The 25022-nt window shown below is 31.8% G+C and overlaps 1 protein-coding gene across 1 annotated transcript; it reads left to right on the top strand.

Annotated features, from left to right (window-relative positions):
* The first annotated feature begins 4202 nt into the window (after positions 1-4202).
* On the top strand, positions 4203-5199 carry LOC114277728 (abscisic acid receptor PYR1). Its single transcript, XM_028219672.2, has one exon. The coding sequence runs from the start codon at positions 4245-4247 to the stop codon at positions 4890-4892; it is 648 nt and encodes a 215-aa protein (XP_028075473.1). The 5' UTR covers positions 4203-4244; the 3' UTR covers positions 4893-5199.
* The last annotated feature ends 19823 nt before the right edge of the window (positions 5200-25022 follow it).

The following is a 25022-nucleotide window of genomic DNA, read 5'->3' as shown; positions in this document are numbered from 1 at the left end:
CAAATAATCATGATTCATATCAGACTATTATACTTACAGGTATTTGGTAATAAATAAAGAGTGGCTGATTTTTAAAAATTAGTTTCTATTTGTATAATCGTTGTAATGAAGTTTTTCTCTTAAGGTGGTGAATGAAAACAGTTTTCAATTCTTGAAAATTTCCCCAAATTTCCACATATCAAACCGTAATCAACAATTATTAATTATTCAAAATCAAAGAAAAATCAAACCGTAATCAACAAATCAACAGTTATTAATTATTCAAAATCAAAGAAAAAAAAACAAAGAAAAATCTGTACAAACAACTCTTCAATTTCAAACAAAAAAAACAAAAAAAAATATGTAATCAATATATCAATATATATACACACAAAGAAAACCTTACAAAAAAAAAATAGTCAAGATTTTGGAGAACCTTATGAGGAATGGTATGTGAAAACCTTACAAAGGGGTTGAAATAGCTATTTATACATTAAGGGCTTCTTAGAACACCCCCTGAAAATCGAATCATCCAAGTAACTTTTCACACATTGTTGCAATGTTAAAAAAATCCCCTCTAATCTTGAATAGGAGGATAGTCATCTGCTGAAGAAGTTGAAACTTGAAATTAGTCTATGTCAGCAAGGCAGCACACATTTTGGTTTGACCGCATCCAATTGTAAAAATAGAAAAGGATTGCAACGTAAGAAATGCGGTAATTCACCGTTGATGTCAAACTCTATTTGAAAGATCAAATCAAATCCATTCAAATTAAAGTGGATACCAATTATATTCATTTTTTTTTATAATAAAAACATGTATTTAGCGCACACTACACAGTAACCAAACAGAAAACAGTCCTAATTATCAAGTTGAAGTCCCTTATTGTTCTAATCTAACTCATTAGATTCTGAAATTTAAAACACAAACCCATTTTCCTCATATAGCCAACTCAACAAATAAAGCAAAACCTACAAAGTTCCTAAATTCTTAAATACAAATAAGCAAATTAAAGCAAACAAATGAAAGGGGTAAAAAATCAAAGTTCAGAGCTGAAAATAATAAATAATATAAATAAAAAAAAGAGAAAAGAAATGAAGAGTAAATAATGACGATTACCCCATGAGATTGATGCGAAGATGGAGGCTCATCTCAACGAAGAGCTCGAACATCTGACCTAAATCAGCGGCATTACCGTGGGAGTAGAGAAGAGTAGCAGTGGTCTTAGGATGCTTGATATGGACGGCCACGATTTCGTTGCCTCGTCGAGTCCGTAGCCTCAAAAAGTCGACGTCGTCCGTCCTAGGGACCTCCGGTATGTAGAATCGGCTGGCGATCAGAGTGTAAGATGGAGGGCTGGGAGGGAAGAAGGCGAACTTAGCGGCAAAATCGAATCATCCCCTAATTAAACTCTAGAGCATTCGGATTCATAAAGTTCCGCCCATCTTCGGTCCAGAGCATTCGGATTCATAAAGTTCCTCCCCCACTTTCTTTCTTCAGATCTCGGTTTGGGGGTTGTTAGAGAGAGAGATAAAATCGAATCATCCCCTGATTAAACTCTAGCCAAATTGAAATGAGAGAGAGAGAGAGGAGATGGGCTCCGATGCAGGTAAAGAGAGAGAGAGAGAGAGAGAGAGAGAGAGAGAGTTCAAAATTGAAATGAGACTGAGAGGAGATGAGTACTGTTGATGCTCAAAGAGCATTTGAGCGGGAAATAAATACATCTCAACCATTGAAGTTGAGTTGAGACAATTTAAGCCATTGGATCAAAATGTATCTCTAACATAAATTAGACATTTTCAAATACCCTTCTCCTTTATTATATAGATTGTATATATGTAAAATTTGTGAGTTAAGTCAGGCTTTTATCGTTATCTTCACATCGACTTTTATTATTTTTTTCTTTAAAAATTGTTTAAATTCAATCTTAACTCTTTTTACCCAATCCTATAAATTTATGAGTTGGAATCTTTTAAAGTGATTTTTATTAGAATTACAGTATTATTGTATTTTAAATTTTTATATAATTAAATTTTAATTATTTTAAAAAAATTAGTCTTTCATTTTTTTTAAATCCTTGTAAATTAGCTTTGCTTGGCTTGGCTTGGCTTGTAGCGCAGCCAGATGACATGTCAAGCAACCACAGCTAAGGCAAGAGGAGTCAGAATCCACCTGTCGTTAGTCACCACTAGTTGACACCTTTCCAACTTCCTCAAAAATTACAATATATTCTCACATTATCACCCATTATTTTATTGTAAGGCTTTGTTTGCCGCCTTCTAAAAAAAAGTCAAAAAATCACTATTCTATTTAAAACTCTGTTTGAGAAGTTGGTTTAGAGGTTTTTTTGATTAAAATAGTCACAAAAAACAAAATAGGCTATTTAGCTCAATAAAACAAAATATCACACCCAACCCATAATCATTACATTCTTTCTCTCACAAAAAAGTTAAAAAAGCTAAAAAAGTCAAAAGTCCTTTCCAAATCAGGCTTTTTAACCCCAAGCTAAAAAATTCAAAAAGCCAAAAAGTCAAACCACTTCCCAAACAGAGCTTAAGTCACATAATTCTATTTAAGTCACATCACCTCTCTACAATATCAGTTCAAACTCAATCCATATCCAACTCATATTTCATAAAAAGTAAAAAAATAAACATATTTAGAACATCCCAAACAACTCCTAAATTCACAAAAATAAAAAACTAAAACAAGAATACATTTTTTTTTCTGTCAATTTACTCTCCTCTTAACAGGTAACTATGGATTACTCTCGAAGCAAATTAAAAGTGTAGTGAAATTTTTTTATAATTGAGACATAATATTTATTAAGTAAACATATTAAAAACAATCTTTATAACTTGTTTGTGTCAAAAATGTGTATTGAAGTTATTGAAATACGTATACGTGAAAAATATATTAAAATTATGAATATTTTTACATTTTGTACTTTTTTATAGACAATTTTTATATTGTGTTTGGCTTATGAATTTAGATAGAAATTTAAAAAGAAAAAGAAGAAAGATAAGTAAAAATAAAGAAAAAAGATAAGTAAAATTTTAATAAAATGTAGTTACATTTTACTTCTTTACATATTTTTTTTTCAAAAAAAATTGATCAAAATTTATGAACCAAACGGTATAGACAATAATTATCAATAACTTCATTTTTTATTTTTTATTTTATTTTATCAGACCAATAACTCAAATATGTAGAGACCTTGGTCTCACTATTTTTTCCATATGCTCGGAATTGTATTTTTTTTTTTTTTTTTTTGCAACTCATTAACGAATTTTTCAAACTGTCATTGGAAATTAAAAATTAAGAACGTTTTTTGTGATTATTTTTTAAACTATTACTAAAACTTATAATTAGTGACATTTTTAGTGATAAAATTTTTAATTTATTGGTAAAAATTAATAATTAATGGCATTTTTTAATAGTCTTTGATAAAAATATCATTAATTATTATAAGACTTATTGGATAATAAATCTACTTATTAAGATTTACACATAAGTCCTATTGGACCTATAATATTTCATTATTTTATCAAAAAAATTCGCTTAATGTAATTTCTAATTTATTTGGTGATACTTTGATGATACTCTAAAATTATCTAAGTAATTTTTCCTTCAAATGCTTGGTTCTCAATTTTTTAAAAACAATTTTCAGAAAATTCTATACTCTTATTTTTTATGTTTTTTTATTTTTACTGAATTTTTTTAATATTTTATGCAAATTTTTTACTTTTTAGACACACCTAACATAAATACATCTAAAAAATAAAAAAATTGTAAAAAAAATCTTTTAAAAATTCACTAAATACCAAAAATACAAAAAAAAATACAAGAATTTAATACATTTTTTATATTTTTATGTATTTCTTAATTTTTTTAAATATTTTTTCACAATTTTTTTTACTTTTTAGGCACATCTAAGTAAAGTATATCTAAAAAAGTAAAAAAAAAAAATGTTTAAAATTTTAAAAATATTCACTAAAAATAAAAAAAACACGAAAATCAAAAAATTCAATTTTCAAAAAATTTAATCCAGAAAACTTAAATCAAACATACTGATATTGTCACGTCACCACCATTATTCCATTATTATTCAATTCACAATAATAAAAACAAAAATACCCATTTCTTTTTTAGTTTCCGATTTTACCCTCCTCATTCCCAATAATCCCCCACCCTTATAAACAAACAAGTTTCCTTATACTCTTCTCTCTCTCTCTCTCTCTCTCTCTCTCTCCCCATATGCAGCAATGGAGAAAGGGCAAACCTCCTCAATCGCCGAAGAAAACCAACAATCCAACGAAACCACCACCACCCACCACCTGAACCCTCCACCAGGTCTAACCCAGGACGAGTTCAACGAGTTGAATCGGTTCATCACCGAGTTCCACACCTACCAAGTCAACTCAGTCCAATGCTCATCCCTACTCGCCCAACCCATCGACGCGCCAAGCGACGTCGTTTGGTCCATCGTTCGCCGCTTCGACAAGCCCCAAACGTACAAGCATTTCATCAAGAGTTGTACCGTCAAGGAAGATTTTAACATGACCCCGGGTTGCACGCGGGACGTCAACGTCATCTCCGGATTACCGGCTGCAACCAGTACCGAGAGGCTCGATGTGCTCGACGACGACCGGCACGTCACAGGGTTCAGTATTATCGGGGGTGAGCATAGGCTGAGGAATTATCGGTCGGTCACCACGGTGCATGAGTTGGAGCGTGACGGGAGGATCTGGACCGTTGCTGTTGAATCGTACGTCGTCGATGTGCCGGATGGGAATACCGAGGAAGACACGCGTCTGTTTGCCGATACGGTTGTGAGGTTGAACCTCCAGAAACTGGCGTCGGTCACCGAAGGGTTGGCACGCGATGGTGACGGCAAATCACAGGTGATGTGAATCATGTGAATAATAAACACACAATTTAAAGGAGGCCAAAAAAAAAAAATTTGAAATTTTACTTCAGTTCTTTTTTTTTAATTTTTGGGTTGTCATGATTTTTCTTTTTTTTTTTTTTTTTTTTTTTTTTTTTTGGGTGGAAATCACCAAAGCATCCTTTGGTGAAGATGGAAATGACTAGAATGCCATGAGATTTCGAGATTGATATGCTTGGAACTCTTAAGAAGGAAAAGGGCATTTTGGTCAATGCAGTGTACAGAAATGTTTGAGATGAGGTTATTGGTGTATTTTTCATCTTGTGAAGAATGTTGCTTTTTCGAATTTTGTTTCTTTTTCTTTTAAAAAAAAAAAAACAGTTGTAGATAATTTTGTCAATCCATTTATTCTTTATTTTTTAATATGTATTATATTAGGAGTCTTTGGCGGGGATTATATAAATTATTTATAATTTATTAAATAGAAATAAAATTAGAAATAATTTAAATAAATTAAAAAAAAATTAATTTTTGGGAAGTTGAGTGAAATGTACTTTTATCTTCTGCTTTCTACTCATTAATTTTTAGCTTAAAATAATCTTCACTAATTATCGGATTTGGGGTGACTGATGTGTGAGGGTGCACAGTAGTCACTATTGTGCAGCCAAATGGGTTTATTTCGGGGGCCTATTTCGATAATATGAACTATTCATATTTTAGAATACATCAAGTAAAACATATCTGCGAAAAATCAAGTTAATTGAATATCGTTTACCTATTTATTCACTCACATTTGTATCTACACAAATAAATAACAATTGTAATTTAAAGTATTAAAATAAATAAAAATGTGAGTGGATGAAAGGGTAAACGATATCCGATTAACTTGATTTTTTGCAGATGTATTCTACTTGATGTATTTTAAAATGTGAACAGTTCGAATTATCGAAATGAGTCTCAAAATGAGCCCATTTGACTGCACAGCAGCCATCCCAATTCTCTAATCACCCCATTGGCCAGTTTGGTGGAGCTTTTTTTAAGTTAAAAATTGTTAATCAAAAAACAAAAGTTAAAAACATCTCTACTTCACCTTTCAAGTAATCAGTTTTTTCAGATTATTTAAGTTATTTTTGCCTAATAAGCTATAAGCAGAAGTTGTACCAAACAGTTTAACACAAACTCTCCAATTAAATTAAGTTGTAATCATCCCAAAAACTGTAATAAACAGTCCCATTGTCTTATTAGTTATTTCGGTCTAAGCTATATACACTTGGTTATATATAGGCAAAGAAAAAAAGAAAGTGTTTGCGTGTGTTAGGTGCATACTATATGTACTTGCGTAAGTTTTTATAAATATACATAAATTATATCGTAAAATTATGTAAGTTCTCATAAATATACAAAAATTGTGATTTTTATAAATTTTTATGAGTTAACATACATATATTTGTGAAAATTTACTTGATTTTGAATTTTTTTTTATATATATATTTGTAAAAATTTATGTAAATACATATGATATGCACTTACACACTTAAAAATTAAGGAGATTTATTTATAAGTCATTTTCAGACACTTATGATAGGCTAAATCCTGTGTAATTTCTTAGAGTCTCAAGTCCTATTTAGATAGGAATGTATTCCACAAGATCCTACATAAACGTAACGTGACGTGACACTTGCATAAACGTAACGTAACGTGGCATCTACATAATCGTAACGTAACGTAACGTAACGTAATGTAACGTGACACCTATATAAACGTAACGTATCGTGACACCTGCATAAACGTAACGTAACATGTCATGTTACGTTTCACAAACTTAATGAGTTTTTATTTTTTAAAATTGAATGTTAAAATGTTGCTGGTTTATGTTAATATCACGTTACGTTTCATATAAATATGATCTATGATAACATTCAATTTCCTTACGTTACCTTTATGTAGGTGTCACGTTACGTTACGTTTATGTTATATGATTTATGGTAACATTCACGTTACGTTTATGTAGGTGTCACGTTACGTTTATCTAAGTGTCACGTTACGTTACGTTTATATAGATATGATCTATGGTAACATTCAATTTTCTATATATAGTTTTACTATTATTTATGATATTAATAACTAATATTGAGAGTAAATGTGTCAACAAACTTCCCACAGGATTTATGAGAACATAAATTTTTTAGTAAGACCATATGTAGCATAAGTCTCCCTAATAGAACTTATAAATAATTTTCTCTAAAAATTACCCAAAAATATATATATATATATATATATCATAAGGGCATTTAATGGAACCACAATTCACAGTACACTTCAAGTGTGTGTGAATTAAGAATTTATGGAGAATTTTATGAAAAGAAAGAATAAAATTTAAAATGATTTTAACTATTTTTTATTGTATTCTTTCTCTTCAATTTCCGCCCCCCAAATTCTTAATCTAAACATGACTTTCATATTGAATTTGACGCTTCTTGTATTCAATTAGAGACCACTTTTTTCCCCAAAAATTATGCTTCTAAACCTTCTGCTTTCATAAATTTAAGAATTAATTCACCACTAATCAAGGGAAAGGTTCACAACACCATAGAATAAAAAGATGGAATCCATTTTCTGTGAAAGTTATTCAATGGCATATCAAAATAGTGAAAGATTATTTATTAAAGAAACAAGTGGTACTCTTTTTTTTCGTGTTAAAAAAAATAAACACATTTCGTAGTAGTGATAACGGAGGTAGAGAGTAAAACTACAAGGAGAAGTTTTGAGGGGCTTGAATGGTTGCAGTGGCAAAGGTTTGCAAAAACTGGTTATTCAGTGGAGAGAGAAAAGATTAAAAATGGTGGGGGAGCGATATGGAGTAGAAGGGAGAGTGATGATAGTCTAAAGATAAATGGGAAGGGAAAGGGAAAGCGGTTGAAGGTGGCGGGAGGAGAGGGCTAGGAATGATGGGCGAGGGTGGGATTGAAGAAAAGAAAATGGAGAATAGAGAAAGCAAAAGTTGTGGGACAATTTGATCAATGAAGCCCTCTAAATGCATCCAAAAATTAGTTGGCTACCCTATTTTTTAAGACATTGCATTGCTAAATTTGTATTTTATTCTTCTTCCTTTAACACCCCAACTAATTAGGGATGATAAATTGAAACCGACCTGACCCTCCGACCCCAAATGGAATGGTTTTTCTCCTAAAAAAACCTCCAACGAGCTGAGGATGGTATTCAAAAATAAATCGCCGATCATTTTCGGGCTGGGAATGATGATACCTTGTCACGCCCCAAACTTGCCCCAAGTTTGGGCATGACCAATTTTGAACCGGACACTCAACCTGATATATATATATATATATATATAGTATATGGGGTTTGAACGGAAGCATTTAATCAACATAAATAAAAGAACTATATCCATTGAGCGATCACTTTCATGCCAGGATCACAACAGAACATAAGGCAGATAAACATACAGTGACGTGCCTCAGAGAACTCAGTTATGTACATATATATAGACCCAGCCCTCAAGCTTGGGCATATAACGAAACATTGAAAGATAAAAGAATTAAGTATACTAAAAACTTAGTAAAACTTCATAAAATGAGTTGCCTTCATAAAAGTGCCTAGACCCTCTGAGGTTGACAAAAGAGGAATGGATGCCATGGGTTAAAACTGACCTCCAAGTGGAGTGCCTACAGAAACAAACATAACACAAAGTGAGTCAAGCTCAGTGAATAATAATACGTAAACAATTTAATGAGTAACTTGAATTATAATGTACATACATAAGTGCAAAGAACACATAATTAACTTAATCTTGTAATTATTTCCAGAATGACCTTAGGCTTAAACTTTAAACAGATTGGCATGAAACCCTTAACAAAACGACATGAAACCCTTAAGCAGAGTGGTGTTAAGCCCTTATCAGAATGGCATATAGCCCTTGTTAGGATATATGAACTCGAGAGGTGTGTCGCATGGATTCTAGAGGTGACTCGCATGGCAGCACTTAGCTCCGTGCAGTACTTTGCTTCATACTAACAGATCATATAGAATGGCCATAGGCCCAAATGTCACAGATTAGCTATAGGCCTCACATATGTCACAGAACGGCCATAAGCCTCATAGCTTTCACAAAACGGCCATAGGCCTCAGTTCACATATGTATGGACTCAAGAGGTGGCTCGTACAGATTCTAGAGGTGACTCGCATTGCAGCACTTAGTTCCGTACAGTACTTTGTTCCATACCAGAAATCGTTAGGTCTTAAAGACCGGTCAATCAACATCATGTCATAGCATAACATAAACCGAACGGATAAACAAAAATAAAGTCATACATGTTCTTAATTATGCTTGAATCATAAACAAAAATCATAATTCATGTTTGACTATACATGGTAATTCAATAGCGCTAATAAATCAATATAGAGCACACCTTTTAGTTTCATAAAGGGACCTCCAGTACCGGGGACTTATACATACTTGAACTACGGTATTATTACCCCTAGGCTAGGGCCTTGTGTTAAGGATGTCCTGAATACTTTGATATATAAGGACAGTCATTTACTGATTCGAAACATAACATATCAGAAAATAGAGCATTTCTTGTTATATCGTCATTACAGTACGCTTAACAGAGACAGAACCATACACTCTTTAACGTGGTTTACATAATGATGATAAACCTTTGCATTCATGTCGTAGATATTAAACAACTTCAGGCCCCTTAGTAGCAAAATAGTATGCTCCAAACAATATCATTGATATTCAATTCTTGACATCTAAAGCAACCCGTGGTTCTATCCGATTTTCATTTCGTTAATCCATTCTAAACAAATGTCTATGTCATAAAACATGTGTTGAATCAAATAAGACTATAGAAGTTCCTGATAGGACGTTCAAATATCATATCTCCATTAAGCGTAGTTTATAGTCATAATTTCTTTCCGTTAACTAGTTGCATAGTATTAATACTTCTTGTGCAGAGTCTTAGGTAATTTACAGGTTATAGCACATTAATAACAACCATTAACTATACCCAGAATGCAGAGTAGTTCTAGAGTCATACCGAGGTACGCATAATCTTTCAATGTTCTCACCGATCTTCAAACAACATAAATGTTAACGTAATTGCTTATGTAAAAACAGAGCATTAAGAATAAGAATTGTTAACGGTAAGTAAACGTACGATTACAGTACTACTACTCACAGTGTTGTGGCGGAGCGCTATTTCCCCATGAAGCGTGTCCTACACACATACAAAGTTCACAAATTAACTTCCCTTTTTCCTTGTCAAATTACTTCCTGACTCATTACGTTTCGAATGAATTTACAGCCATCCTAAGATCATCAGAAAAATATTTTAAAAATATCAGAGGGTCGAGCACGCGAAACGGAGCAGAACATTTTTTCCAGCTTGGGTCGCACGTGCGGCAGTGAGCCCCGCACATGCGGCGATCTGGACAGATTACAGTTTGAAATTTTCAACAAAACTCAGTTTTTGGCAAGCTTTTACAAGGCTCTAACTAGGCTCTTTAATTGATGATACAAGGTTCAAAAATCATATACAAAGACATTTCAAGCATACAACAATTGCACTATGAAGTGATTTCTCAATTCCTTGCAATTCACAATTATAAATTAAACACTTTGACCCCCTACCTTAAAGTTCCCAAATCAATTCCATGATAACACATCTTTTTAATTTAACCAACACACACCCTAAATTTGCATGATTATCAAAGAAAATCTCACTCATTTTCAAGAGAGGACTTAATTCAAGTAAAATACACATACCTTAAGCTTGAGATCCTACCATCCTTTCCAATTTCCCAATGTTTCTTCTTGAAGAACTTGACCTCTTCTTCTCAGACCTCTCTAATTCTTTTTCCCTCAAAATATCTTGAGTAATGGCTTTAAGTCAAAAAAATGACCCAATTGCTCCAAGAGACTCATATTTATATTAAAAGTAGAATAGGACAAAACTCTATCAATCATCCCAAATCGAATTTCTACAAACATGCTTATTATTAGTTAAAAATTATGCTGATCATAAATGTTCATTCATTTTCAGATTATTAAGGTTCTAAGGTCTTCAATTTCTGATCTGAACATTTTAATTGTGACAGATATGTTTTCTTATTAAACAGATATGGATTTATAATTATAAGGTTCACTTAATGAAACTTAATTTCTCATGAACTTTTACAATAAGCATGTAAATGCACAGAATAAGGGACTGAAAATATATCAGAAAACATATACGAGGGTCGGGTTATTACATACTTTCTCCAGCCCCAGACCCACCTTGTCACCGTCCTCGTCCCCGTCCCCGTTTACCCTCGATATGAAATTACAGTTGTACCCCTCCCTATATATATATATATATATATATGTTTCCTTATTCTTTTGACTCAGTTTAGGCTCTCTCTCTATCTAAAACCTTCCCCTCCCTCTGATCTCTTTCCATTCCTCCGACCACCACCACTACCTTACACCGATCTTCCTCCTTCCGATCTCATTGTCTCATGCTGATCTCCATCACTGCCTCACGCCGATCTTCCCCCCTCCGATCTCCATCACTGGCTCTCGTCACTCTTTTTTGAAGCCCCCTCTCTCTCTCTCCTCTCTGTTACTGCCGATTGCCGTCGTTTCTCAATCGTTAGAGTTCTGTCACTTCTGTCACCTCACCAATGCTGGCGTGAGATCTTCGTTCATCTGAGCTCAGATCTGTTGTTGATGAAGATGAAGAAAATGATGATCTGTTGAATGTATTAGATTTTTTATTTTTTACATTTGATGAATATATATGCTCTCAAATCTGTTGATGATGTTGTTGTTGTTGATGAATGTTGAATATTTTTGTTATTGTTGTTGTTTTTTCTATTTTGGCTGGGGAATTTTCGGGGTCAGGGAAACTTGATCCCCGTTAAGGGACGGGGACGGGGCCGGTGATAGGCTCCACATCTGGGATAGAGACCGGGGACAGGAAAATTTCTACCATCGGGGACGGAGAGTTTGATCCCCAGCCCTACCTTGGCTCGTTGCTATTCCTACAGCTAATGCCAACCCTACCGTTACCCCTATCCTTACCTACTCAACCACATTTGCCTCTAGTGTACCTCTGCCATTGTCTGCTACCCCACCTCATCCATTCTCACTGTCTTTCCTTTGAAGCCTTATAGACCCCTCATCTTTCTTCTTCTTTTTCTTTTTCTTATTGTGAACCTCTAGAGATTTCTCATTCTCTTCTACCACTTTCTTTTTCTTTTAAAACCTTAAATCTCTCTTTTTTCCCCCTTTCTCATGTATAATGAGGGTTGTTGGAAAAATGTAGGAAGGGGTTGGGATTAATGGTGGCAATGAAAGTTAGGGAGGTAGAAGAGAAGGTAATGAATGAGCTGGGGTGGCTATCAAAGGTGGTGTCAACGACGGATAAAAGGAGAGAAAATAACGAAATGGATTTTATAGATTTGTCCTCTAGATCATTATGGAAAAATTATTACATTGTCTAAGGGTACCACTTGTTGCTAACCTTACAAATTATCAAATGCCAAGCCTCTCATTTTGTTCTTTTATGCCTTAACACAAAGTTGTGAATTTCAACTTTTTCATTAATTACAATATTCTCTAAACACTACATGATAATGTTCTGTTCTTTCATGTCTCAATGTAAAGTTGTGAGTTAACTTTTTCATCAATCACAATACTCTCTAAATACTACAACCTCATAATGTCTCACAAGCATTGAATCATTTTTTTGTTGATGTCATGTCCTTGCCGAAAAGAGAGAGTACATATAATTTTATACTTTTGGGGGTAATGTGAAATGTTATAGTTAAGTATACTGAGGCCTCGTTTAGGAATTGATTTTTTTAGTTTTTTTTTTTTTATTTTTGGTTAAAATATGATATAAAAAAATTAATATATTTGAGATAATTTTTTGATTTTTTACGAAAAGATGTGCAAAAAGTAGAGAGAAAAATGAATATTTGACTTTTTAGTATAAGTTGTTGGTTTTTTTATTTTATTTTAGTGACTTTTTGACTTTTAGACTAAAAAATAATATTCAATGTGTTTAGTTTGAGTTTTCTGAATTAAGTTTTTTGAAAACTGATTTTTTTGATTTTCGTGTTTTTTTTGTTTTTAGTGAATATTTTTTAAATTTTAAATATTTTTTTTACTTTTTAAGATGCACCTTACTTAGATGCATCTAAAAAGTAAAAAAATTATGAAAAAATATTTTAAAAAATTAATAAATATATAAAAATATAAAAAATATATTGAATTCTTGTATTTTTTTTGTATGTTTGGTATTTAGTAAATTTTTAAAAGATTTTTTTTATAATTTTTTTAATTTTTAAGTGTATTTATGTTAGGTGTGTGTAAAAAATAAAAAAATTACTTAAAATATTAAAAAAATTTAGTAAAAACAAAAAATAAAAAAATATAATTTTTTAAAATATATTTTTTAAAAAGTAAAAACAAAGAAGATGATTGCTAAATCATGAGAAGCTGTGGAATTTTTAGGGATGCTCCCACATGTAGGGGTGAGCAGCGGATATACCGATCCGCTAAAACCGATCGAACCGAACCGATCCACCACATTTTGGACGGATGCGTGATGACGAATGGACGGTTGTGGATTGATTTTCTTCAATCCGCCAATTTGGCGGACGGATGACGGATTTGAACTTCCTTTGGCCGCAACCGAACCGCCAAACCGCGAGCACCCTAAGTAATTTATAAGACTTTGTGTTTTCAATTTGTTTAAATATTTTGTTTGTGTTTTCAATTGAAAAAGAGTTCAAATATTCTGTTTAAAAAAAAGTTTTCAACTTGGATATATTTTTTGAATTGAAAAAAATAAACATATTATTTATCTATATTTTTTGATTTTTAAATCTAACTCTAAAAGTAATAAATAGAAAATATAACATATGCTGATTGGTTTTTGTTTTCAAAAACATATATAAATGTAACAATACAGAGACATACAATCTCTACTATTGCTCTGCTCATGGTTTTGATGGTTTGAATCGTTTTTATATTTTAAGAAACACAGATTGTAATATTTTATGTAGATGAGGCATGCAGTAATTGTGATATTCTAAAGTTTCAAACTTTCTTTCTTTGGATGATGATGCATGCAGTAATTGTAATACTTTTTTAAGTCATTGACTGTAATACTTTTTTGTTTTTTTTGAGAAAGTGCACAAGTTGAACTATATTGAAAATTTATAAAATTTCAAACCGTCAAACCGATTCGCATCCATCCGCCAAACTGCCAATCTGCTCGATTCACATCTGCCGGATTGGCGGACGGATGCGGATTGATTTTCTCTAATTCGTCAATCTGGCGGACGGATGGCGGATTGGAGGTTTCGTAGCCGCAACCGACCCGCGCCCACCCCTACCCACATGCATGATGTGGCCATTTCTAGTAAGTGCTCAACACTCTTTTTAATTTTCAGCCATGGCTACAAAGGGGATATACTTTTTTTTCTCTCTCTCTCCCCCAATTGTTCTACTTCTGTTTTATGTTGTTAATGTTAAAAAATATGTAAATAATTGATATTAATGAAATTTGTGTAAAACCCATCACATTTATAGTAGTAATTGTGTCACATAACATGATATTTAAATCAAGTCAGAAGAGGTGGTTTACTGGCATTACTCTATTATGCCTCTTTTATTAATAATCCTTAAAAGAGAGTAATTAGTAAGACCCTTAGGAATTGTGGAATTATTAACATTTTCATAAAGGAAAAAGATTGAGGCCTCGAATGTGGCTCGAATTGATTTTTTTTTTTTTTTTTTTTGAAAATGTGTTGGTTTGGTTGTTTTTATTATTATTATTATTTTTTATTTATTTGTTGGGTTGTGTTAGTTTGATTGCTTTATTTATTTATTTATTTGTTGGGCTGTTGTAAATTTATTTATTTTATTTTTTTTAAGGATGTTTATGTGTAGGGGTGGGTTTAGAGTTTAGGATTTAAGGTTTAGGTTTTTATTTCTTCCGAGTCTTTCTGATTTGAAATAAAAATATAGTAAAGACTAGTACAAAATTATATGAAATTAATAACTTTTAACCAGTAGTCTAACTGATCAGTCAATTTTATCACCCAATCAGTTTAACCCAACTCACTAATATTATCAAACCACATAGGCTAAATTGTTGTTGTTGTTGTTTTTTTTTTTTTTTTTTTTTTTGGGCTATGTTGGTTTGTTTTATTTTATTTTATTTTATTTGTTAGACTGTGTTGGTTTGATTTTTTTTTATTAGGATTTAGGATTTATGGCACACATAAAAAAAAAATTCAAAAAAAAAAAAATTTCGAGGCAAATTCGCGCCGGTTACAATTCAATCTTATGAGATTGGATGATTAAGGCCAAGTTTGGCATATGGCCAAAAAGTCAAAAAGTTACTTAAAAAGTTAAAAAGTTATCACTATTCGCCAAAAGTCAAAAAGTACGGCTGCACAACTCCCAATCCTAATTTTTCCCTATACACTAATTTACACAATTTTTTAATACACATTTTTTCATAAAAAGTTAAAAAGTTAACTCAAACAACCATATTTTCTTCTTCAACTTTTTAGTCCAATAAGTCAAAAAGTGCACTTATTTAAGACATCCTAAACAACCCCTTAGATACTATTTTATTTGAACTTTGTAACAATAACAAAATCATTTTTTATGCAATGAGAATTTTTAAATAATTTTATTAATTTAATTTTGATTAATTAATATTAGGAAAATTTACTTATAAATTCCACGAGGAATGATGATCTGATTAGTTCCAAGAGTTTTCTTATAAACTAATCAATCTCATTGATTTTGGAAAAGTAGATTTAATAGATTATTTGAAAATTAAATTTATGGCTATACCCTTATTTCTATTATGTTTTCTTCTCTCTCTCTCTTTATTTCTATCTTTTTTCTCTTTTTGTGCTAGAAAAGTAAGATACACAGTTTATGAAAATCAAATTTGAAATGGGTTTTTATATGAGAATATTTTTTATTTGAAATGACTTGAAATATGAGATTATTCAAACATTCCAAAAGAATGTACAATTTTTTAAATACTTCAAAAGGAGTACAAAAACTCCTAAACAAATGTATAATTTCAATATGTGACACTCAAACGTAGCACTCCAATGAAACATACCAATATAATACTCCAAAAAAATTCTTTAGTGTAACACTCCAACGTAATACACAAAAAAATTATTTAGTGTACGTTTTTGAAACGTAATATTTGAATGTAACACTCCAAAAAAAAAAAGAAGATATAAGATTCTTCAAACCACTCCAAAAAGGTGTGAGACTGTTCAAACTATTACAAAAGGAGTACAAATTTTCTTTAATAAGCTTTGAGTAATTGTATAATTCAAACTGTGAGTGTTACGTTTAAAAAAAATATACCAAGTAGTTTTAGTGATTTTATGTGTGTTATATTGAAATGTTACAATAAAATTACACAAATGAACAAGAAATTGAACGTAAGGCAATTTTAGATTGTTAGTCTAACAAGACGATTATAGAACAAATATTATAATATAAACAAAATTTAAATTGAAATTTAGAGTATGAGTAGAGGTGTAAATTTGGGTCGGCTCATGTTGAGTCTCGCGGGCTTCTGTCAAAATTTAGGTCAAGCTACGGGTCAGAAAATTAGGCTCAGTCCTAGGGAGTATTTGGGCCTTGGCTGGCCTGGATTTGGACTCAGGATTAGGTCGGGTTTGGGCAAGGCTTGAACATTTTTTTTAATTTTTTTTTTCACTCTTTATCAAAATTTATCTTTTTTTCACCAAAAATGACATTGGGCATTGGGCTGGACTTTGAGTTGGTCATGAGCGAGACGATAGACGGGCCCACGGGCCGGACTGGACTTTAAAATGATAGCTTAGGCCTAGACTCAAGATCCTGAGCTGGGTCGAGCCCGGGCCATAGGCAAATTTCGAGCAGCCCACAAGCCGTGAATCATTTTTATACTTCTAAATATGAGAATTGTGTTGTCACTGTATTAATATTTATTTTTCTTCCCTTTGTGAATACGTCAACGAAGTGAAGAATTTCTAAAATAAAACCTACTTAAGCGACTCCTGTCTAGAGTTCCTAATGGTGAAAACGTTTGAACCAAGTTACACATTGTCCAATCACATAAATATAAATAATAATAAAAAAATTAACCTAGTAATAGGTCTTAATAATTAGATTTAATTTAGATTAAATCTTATTGAAAATATATTCTAATAAAATTATTATTAAAAATAATTTTTTTGTGATATTTTTTTTACATGTTGCTAAAAATTGACCATTAGCGACTTTTTTATCACAATTTTTATAAATTATTGTTAAAATTTGTAATTAGTGACGTTTTTCTATAACGAAATTTTCAAGCTATTGCTGGAAGTTGAAAATTAATAACTTTTTTATGGCGATTTTTTTTAAACTGTTGTTAAAACTTATAATTAATAACATTTTTTGCGACAAAATTTTTAAACTGTCTGAAAATTAACAATTAGTGACATTTTTAAATAATATTTGTTGAAAAACACCATTAATTATTATAGGATCTATTGAACAATAAATCTATCTATTAGAATCTACACGTAAGTCTTCTTAAAAAAAATCTTAGTTAGAGCATCTCTAATGACAAGTCATTAGAGCTGCTAATGCCATAATTTGGCAGCAATTGACAAAAAGCTTGCTCCAATGACAAGTTATGGCAAATGTCAAAGATTGTGTCAAATTTGACACAAGTTTTGGCAACTGTCATAATTGCTAACTCACAACAAAAACTTCTCTCCCTTCTTCCATTCCTTCCTGCAAAACATCCCTCCTTCATTCACATTCGTCACTTTTACGGAATGAAAAGTGAAAATTGGTATGCGTGGGACGTCTGACTGGACAGACATCTCACACACTAGTTTATATGCCAAAATGGCAAAAATGTCAAATACTCTATTAGAGTGTTATTGTTATAATTTGAATCAAATGCTATTATTCATTGTCACAATTTGACAATATCAATACTATTATAATATTTGTCATTGGAGATACTCTTAATAATAAGAAAAAAAAAACATTAATTAATCCACTTTCACATATTTATTTATTTATTTTAAATTTTTTTTTTTTTTAACTATCAACTTTAGAGATTATACCAAATAAGGCAAAAATCTATTTGATGGGGGGATGGCATGGCATGGTAGTGGGGGCAGTTTTTATGAGAAAATGCTTTTTGATGAAAAGGTATTTGGATATGATGAAAAAGTGAAAACAGTACAGAAACTGATAGGCAAAGCAAAGCAGACTTTTGTCAAACAAAACCCTAGAGTGAAATGAACATACATCCCATTCAACAATTGATTGGATAGATGTGATTGATACATATATGGTCGTGTTTGGGAACTTGAATTTGAGATTTTTTTTTATTTTTTTCACTAAAAGATAAATTTTTTGTAAAATAAAAAAATATATATATCAAAACGAAATATTGCATCCATCCCATAATCATTTTATTTTTTCTCTCACAAATATCACATCTAACCACAAAAAAATTCAACTATCTTGTTAAATACTAAATTTTTTTTATCCAATAATATTTTATAACTAAAAAAACCTACATAAAAACTCAATTCCCAAACACCCACTATGTATAGATATAAAAAATTTCCCGATCACTAATTAAAAATCACTAATTGACCATTAATGACGTGATATTATGTAGATCTCATTATTGATATGATAGCTTGACTTTTTTTTTTTTGATACTATCAATTTATTAAAATTGACATTAATACTATACAATTAGAACACTGAATCAGTATTGGTACAAATATATACACAGGACATTATTATGGAGAGGAGACTAGTTTGATTGAGAGAATTGGAGAAGTTATGGGGAATTTTTCTAATTAATAGAGTAAGTAATATTTATAATTTAATATTAAATTATAAAAAAATAATAAAATGACATAATATTTAATAATTGATAAAAATATTAGCGCGTGATATTTCAATAGTACTTAAGCTTCTCTTGGAAACATAAAAAAATAATAATAATAATTTATTAACTTATTGATTTATTTAAGTCATATTATTTTTTTATTTTTCATATATTTTTTTATAAAAAATTAAAAATTAAATTATTATTATTATTATTTTTACTTTCAAAACAAGCTTAATAATTTTTCGAGTAATTTGAACTTTAAATGATGGTCACACATTGGATGAAACCACCACGTGAAGAGCGGTAAGCACATGATGATGACACGTGACAAACAAGTCCAACCATGAAAGTGACTAGGGAAACAGCTCCGTTTTATTCTGCCTTCAACTTGCCAGCTTGACTATTAAACAAATACTACTAAATAAAATTCTTACAAAATAATGATGGAGTGTAATGATAATATTATTTTACTTGATGATGTGATATTATTGATTAATAAAAGATCAACAATAATTCATCCCATTAAAAATATCACCACTAATAGTATTAATGCATTAAAAAAGTTAAAAAAAAAAAAAAAATTCCAAGACCAAAACATCACATCATTAATGACGGGACCCACTGCCACCTAATTAGTGGGAGCACTAATTAGTGCTCCCAAGCATTTTTCATAAAAGATTATGAATAAATTTAAGTAAGTAAATCTTAACTCTTATTAATTTAACTATGATGCATTCGTACTCTTAAATGATGATATTACTAGGTAATATTATTCGTATATTTAACATTTATTACTTCTTCCGCTGTAAAATAATTGTCCTTTTTAGGGTAGGAAATTTAATTTTTTTTGATAATATAATTATTATATTTTAAAAATATTAATTTTTCAAAATTTTTCTTTGATAGTATATTATTTTAAAAATATCAATTGTCATAATTATACTTTTTACATTATTAATGAATTTAAAAAAGAATAAAATAGTAAATTCATATTATTTTATTTTTTAATTTTTGAGAAATGACTAATATTTTAGAATAATAAAAAATTAATATTTTGAGATAAAAAGAACAAAAAAATTAAGAGAAAAGAATATATATATGTATAAATATATATAAGCTACAAGGACTAGCTTGAGAGGATAATGGCAACTTGGCAAGTTGGTGGGGGCTGTTAAAGAACCTTTGCGACATTTTGAGGAGAAGTCTTCTTGTCCCATGGCGTGGTTAGGTGGTGACTAAAATAATAGGGGAAATTACTTACAGAAAATGTTAGGAATATCTTATTAAATATTTTATTAAATGTAATCTTATGGAAGTTTCACATCATATGTGATATTTAGTAAAACATTTGATAAAATTTTAAAAATCTTTAACATTATTCTTATTTATATTAAAAATAAGATTTGACCTTTAAAATAAAATAAAATTGTAATTTTTTTAATTTATTTTCAATTTAAATAATTCATCTATTTTAGTTCAGTAAAATTGACAGAACATTAGTTTAATAATTAAAATGTCCTTTTTTTTTGTTTTTTGTTTTTGGTTAGTTTTACCTAACAAAAATGGACAAATATTCAAGTTTAAATTTATAAAATTAAAAATTTAGAATTTATTTGTTACAATGATCAGATTATGGGACATTTTTTTTAAAATTTTCTCTTATATTAAAAAATATAATAAATATTATAATTTTAATATAATTATATTAATTTTTCTTTTAATAAGATTAAAGTGACTAAACTAATATAGATGATTTGAACATATTGAGATAAATAAAGTAAAAAATATATATTTCAGATTTAAAAATATAACAATATTATTATTTTTTCATTCATATAACTAACAGATTATTAATAAAAATGTGTTAATTATGTTGTGAATTAAAATTTTAGATGAGCTCAATACAATCATATCAAACTTATAAAATTTAATATATTTTTGTTTGAACTACAAAGAAGGTATAATTTTTTTTTGAAAATATGATATTCATGAATTTTTTTTTTGTTGGTGACATTTTATCATTGATTATGACACAGCCCCGTAGAGCCCTTAAGGCAAGGAATAGTTTTCACTTTTGAGGCATATTCTCTACAAGAAAATTATATAAATTAAAAAATTTACAAAATTTATAATTTGTGAAATTAACGGAAATTTTTTTTGTCACCTACATAAGTATGTGAATAATGCCTATTATTTTAATAATTTAATATGAACTTTATTTAAAACAATAAAATTATTATTTTAACCAATCAAAAAGAGGTATATTTCGCATTCACCTAACAAAATCAAAGTCATCAGTCATGGGCCCAAAATAAATCTAAAAGCCAATCTCCAATCCTTCATTTAGTTTGTGGATTCCACTTTCCCTCTTTCTCTTCATTAAGATTTAAGATTCCTCTCTCTTCGCTCCTCTTTTTGAGTCCGGATTTATTAAAATTATAATTTTTAATTTCATAAATAAAATTAACATATTGCAGAACTAATCTATATTCATGTTAATAATTTAAACTGTTCATTTATCTCATATGACAAGTTCAAAAGAATGTATAACTAAAAAAATGAGTTGATCATATATATGTAATCACATGATCAAATCATATATATATATATATATACATATATATTATAATACATGAACAGTTTATTTTTAAAAATATGTACGTCCTATAGATAAAAATAATCTAATAGTCTGACAATTAATATTAGATCAATTTAATTTTTATATGAATAATTTTCTTAATTTATTGTATAAGACAAATGATTTGAATCACTAAAATAAGTCTAAATTAGTCCAATAATAAATAAATTTTATGATAAATCAACTTTATCATAAATTTTGTAGGCTTTAAATGTTTGACGATGTAGATGGGGAAGCGTTTTATTTAAATGCTTTAATGTTTGATGACGTAAATAGGGAAGTGTCATATTTAAATGTTAGGTGATTTATACTTCACCTTTTTATATTTGATAACTTTTTTACTTTGATTCTTAAAATTTATTTATTTTTTATTTTGACAGTTTATGTTTTAAATTTTTTTCAATTTACTTTCGGAGTTAACTTCTATTTAAACTTAGACAAAAAAATATTATAATAATTATTACATAACATAAAAAATAATAATATTAGCATTTAAGTTTATGTTAGAGATATAAATTATATATAATAAAATATTTTTATGTTACGTGACTGCAATATGTTATTTGTTGTCCAATTTTTAACAAAAATTAGAGGATGTTTAGGATGATCTAAATAAATATATTTTTTAATTTTTTTTATGAAAAAATGTGCAAACCGTAAAGAATTGATTTGGCCTAAAAAAGATAAATAAAAAAAAAATATTAATATAGGAGATGCCAAATAATATCTTAAAATATGAAAGGCAAATATTAAAAAAATTAAAAATCAAAATAAAAAAATAATCAAATATAAAAAGATCAAAGTTGATGATGTATATAGGGAATGGTACACCTTTTATAAGAGAATAGCATATGAATCTATCATATATTATATCACATTGTCGCATCATCATTCAATTAAAATTTTGGATTTGTGAAGCTTATCTGAGAGGGTAATTTATGTATAAATTAGGTCGAGTTGGGTAATGGGTCATTCTGAGAGCCATAGTAAGAAGGGCTGAGTAAAAGGGTCTAGAAGTTAGTCCGATCCAAGAGAGCGGTAACAGTTAACTCGGTCATACCATATTGAGCCGAAGTATGTTGAGCTTTCCTCAGAACCTTGCTATTGGTTAGCTCAGTCCAAGCTCGTTGTGGTTAGTACGGTCTCAGATAACCCAGTTGGAATATGTCAAACCGAGGTACACTCAATGAGAGGAAAAACCGAGCTAATAGGGCCTCGGTCTAGTCTGCGGCTTTAGCATGGCCATGTTATCTCGGTCGTATTGACATTCAACTGCGGTAGAACCATCTCACTTGGTTTAAGCAGTGAGGGAGGTGTTGAAGGATAAGCATTATCTTTCAGGAATGTGATTCCTAGGAGGACTCTACATGGAGAAATAAGAGTCCTACTTGGATTGTGCCACGCAGAACCTATAAAAACTCACAACATCACCTATGAAGGGGTAACACAACTTTGATTCTCGAATACACAGAGCTTTTGTCTATTTTGCTGACTTAGGCATCGGAGAGGTATCTGGCACATACCTGCCGGCTGGCTCACGTTTGTATTTTTAGGGAGTAAAGCAACGATGTTTGGAGGAGTGCGGACTTGATCAACAGGATTATACGAGAAGATTATTTCTTGCTCGTACAATTGGCGCCGTCTGTGGGAACCACAGAAAGAACAAAACCTCTTGATCAAAGTTTTTCCTCGCTAGATTAGACGTAATGGCACACAATGAAGATTTGCCACAGTCCGCCATTGACGGACAAACCCCTGCAGGAGACGGAAGGCGCGAAGGTTTGCCTTCCATCCCTCCCATGGCAAATTTGGAGCCCCAGCAACAGAACCCCCGAAGGGATGCAAGGGGAAGGCAGGTTAACAGCCCCCGTCGCTCATTAAGTCCTGATAAGCAGAGGCGGAGGATCAAGTAAAAGAGCAGGACGAGTTAATCAGGAAGATGGCGGTGGACATGGAATTAATGAAGCGCCAGATAAAAGGAAAGGGGGTGGCAACAGGAGAGGGGCGCAAAAACAATACGTCTCCTCGCCACTCAGAAGACCGTGGTAGGCATACCACGCCATCGTAAGCAGAGAGTAGGAGCCTCAGAACAGGCGACACTTGATCAAAGACTTTCAGGACTCGTTACTCTAGGTCTTAGAGAACGAGAACATTGAGATCTTACATTGAGGGAAACACCTATTGACCCTCACATGCGCACCAGACATCATCTAGGCAAACGGAGTTGCCTAGATCGTTTGACTTACGGACTGTGCTTGAAGAAAGGGCACGACGGAAGGAGAATGCCAGGGCACGCGACCTGCGCCGAGTTTCAGCCTTTCAACGGTTGGCTCCTCGGATGCATGGAAGCGTCGAGGTAGGAATGCCAATACCGTACCTTGCCTACGAACCAACAGATAAAGCATTGGCAAGGCTACATAGCTCGCCGTTTGTTCCGGCGATTGAGAACGCACCATTACCTTCAGGCTTCATCCAGCCTAAATTTACGACTTACGAGGGAAAGACAGACCCCTACATGCGCCTAAGCCACTTTTGCCAGGTCATGGAAGTATACCGGCGGAACGAGGCTTTGATGTGCATCCTATTCTCATCCAGCCTTGGCGACCTAGGTTTAACCTGGTTCGAAAGGCTACCAGAAGGCAGCATAGCCTCCTGGGCGCAATTAGCAGAGGCGTTCGTGACAAGGTTCAGAACGAACACCAAGACGCCAGTAGAGATCGATCAGCTACTCTCCATTGACATGGGCGACAAGGAGACATTGAGATCTTACAACAGTACTATTGGGAAACCTTTAACCAGATAGGAGATTGCCCCACAAATCTCACCATCGCGCAATACAAAAGAGGTCTTCTAGTCGGAAACAGGCTGAGGGACTCAATTACCATGACGCCCCCCCTCACAATGAAAGCCTTAATGGAGAGGGTACACCAACACATTCGGGTGGAGGAGGACGGTGCCCGTGCTAAAACAAAGTCTGGTACAACCGCGATACCAAATAAAAAGAATACGGCAAAAGTCAACGCGGTAGAACGTCCAAATAGGAACGGCGAGGCAGGCGGGACAACGGAGAAGACCAAGACAAAAGGTGGTTAAGAATCCGCACTGCCATCACCACGGTGTTCAAGAAACCGATCTATCGGATTCTCAGTGAGATACGTGATGAACCTTTCATCAGATGGCCAGCTAAATTGGGAGAGGCACAAAAGGACTATGACGAAAGATCTCGGTGCACCTTCCATAAGAAAAAGGGCACCGCACTGAAAATTGTACGCTGTTGAGACAGCACCTGGAGGAGTTAGTGGCAGCTGGGCATTTAAACCAGTACATAGAAGGAGGGACACAGCCAGCCCCCTAAAACCACGATCATCTAAATGGAACGCCGATCGACGCCCTACCTCAAGGCGTGATAAACGTAATAATGGGGTATACGAACCTGAGCGAGTATGTGAGCTCAGGGGAATAATTAAGAAGGCTGAGCACTTAAGAGAGGTATTAAGTGCCCAGCCTACCATTAAAAAGGGGAAAACAGAGGCCACGAACGTCATGTCTTTTTCAGACAGAGACT

The sequence above is a fragment of the Camellia sinensis genome, chromosome 11, assembly GCF_055761805.1.
Source record: "Camellia sinensis isolate YWXY chromosome 11, ASM5576180v1, whole genome shotgun sequence".
In the NCBI taxonomy this organism is placed as follows: domain Eukaryota; kingdom Viridiplantae; phylum Streptophyta; class Magnoliopsida; order Ericales; family Theaceae; genus Camellia; species Camellia sinensis.
The sequence above is the reverse complement of the archived record's forward strand: the minus strand, read 5'-3'. Positions and strand labels throughout refer to the sequence as shown.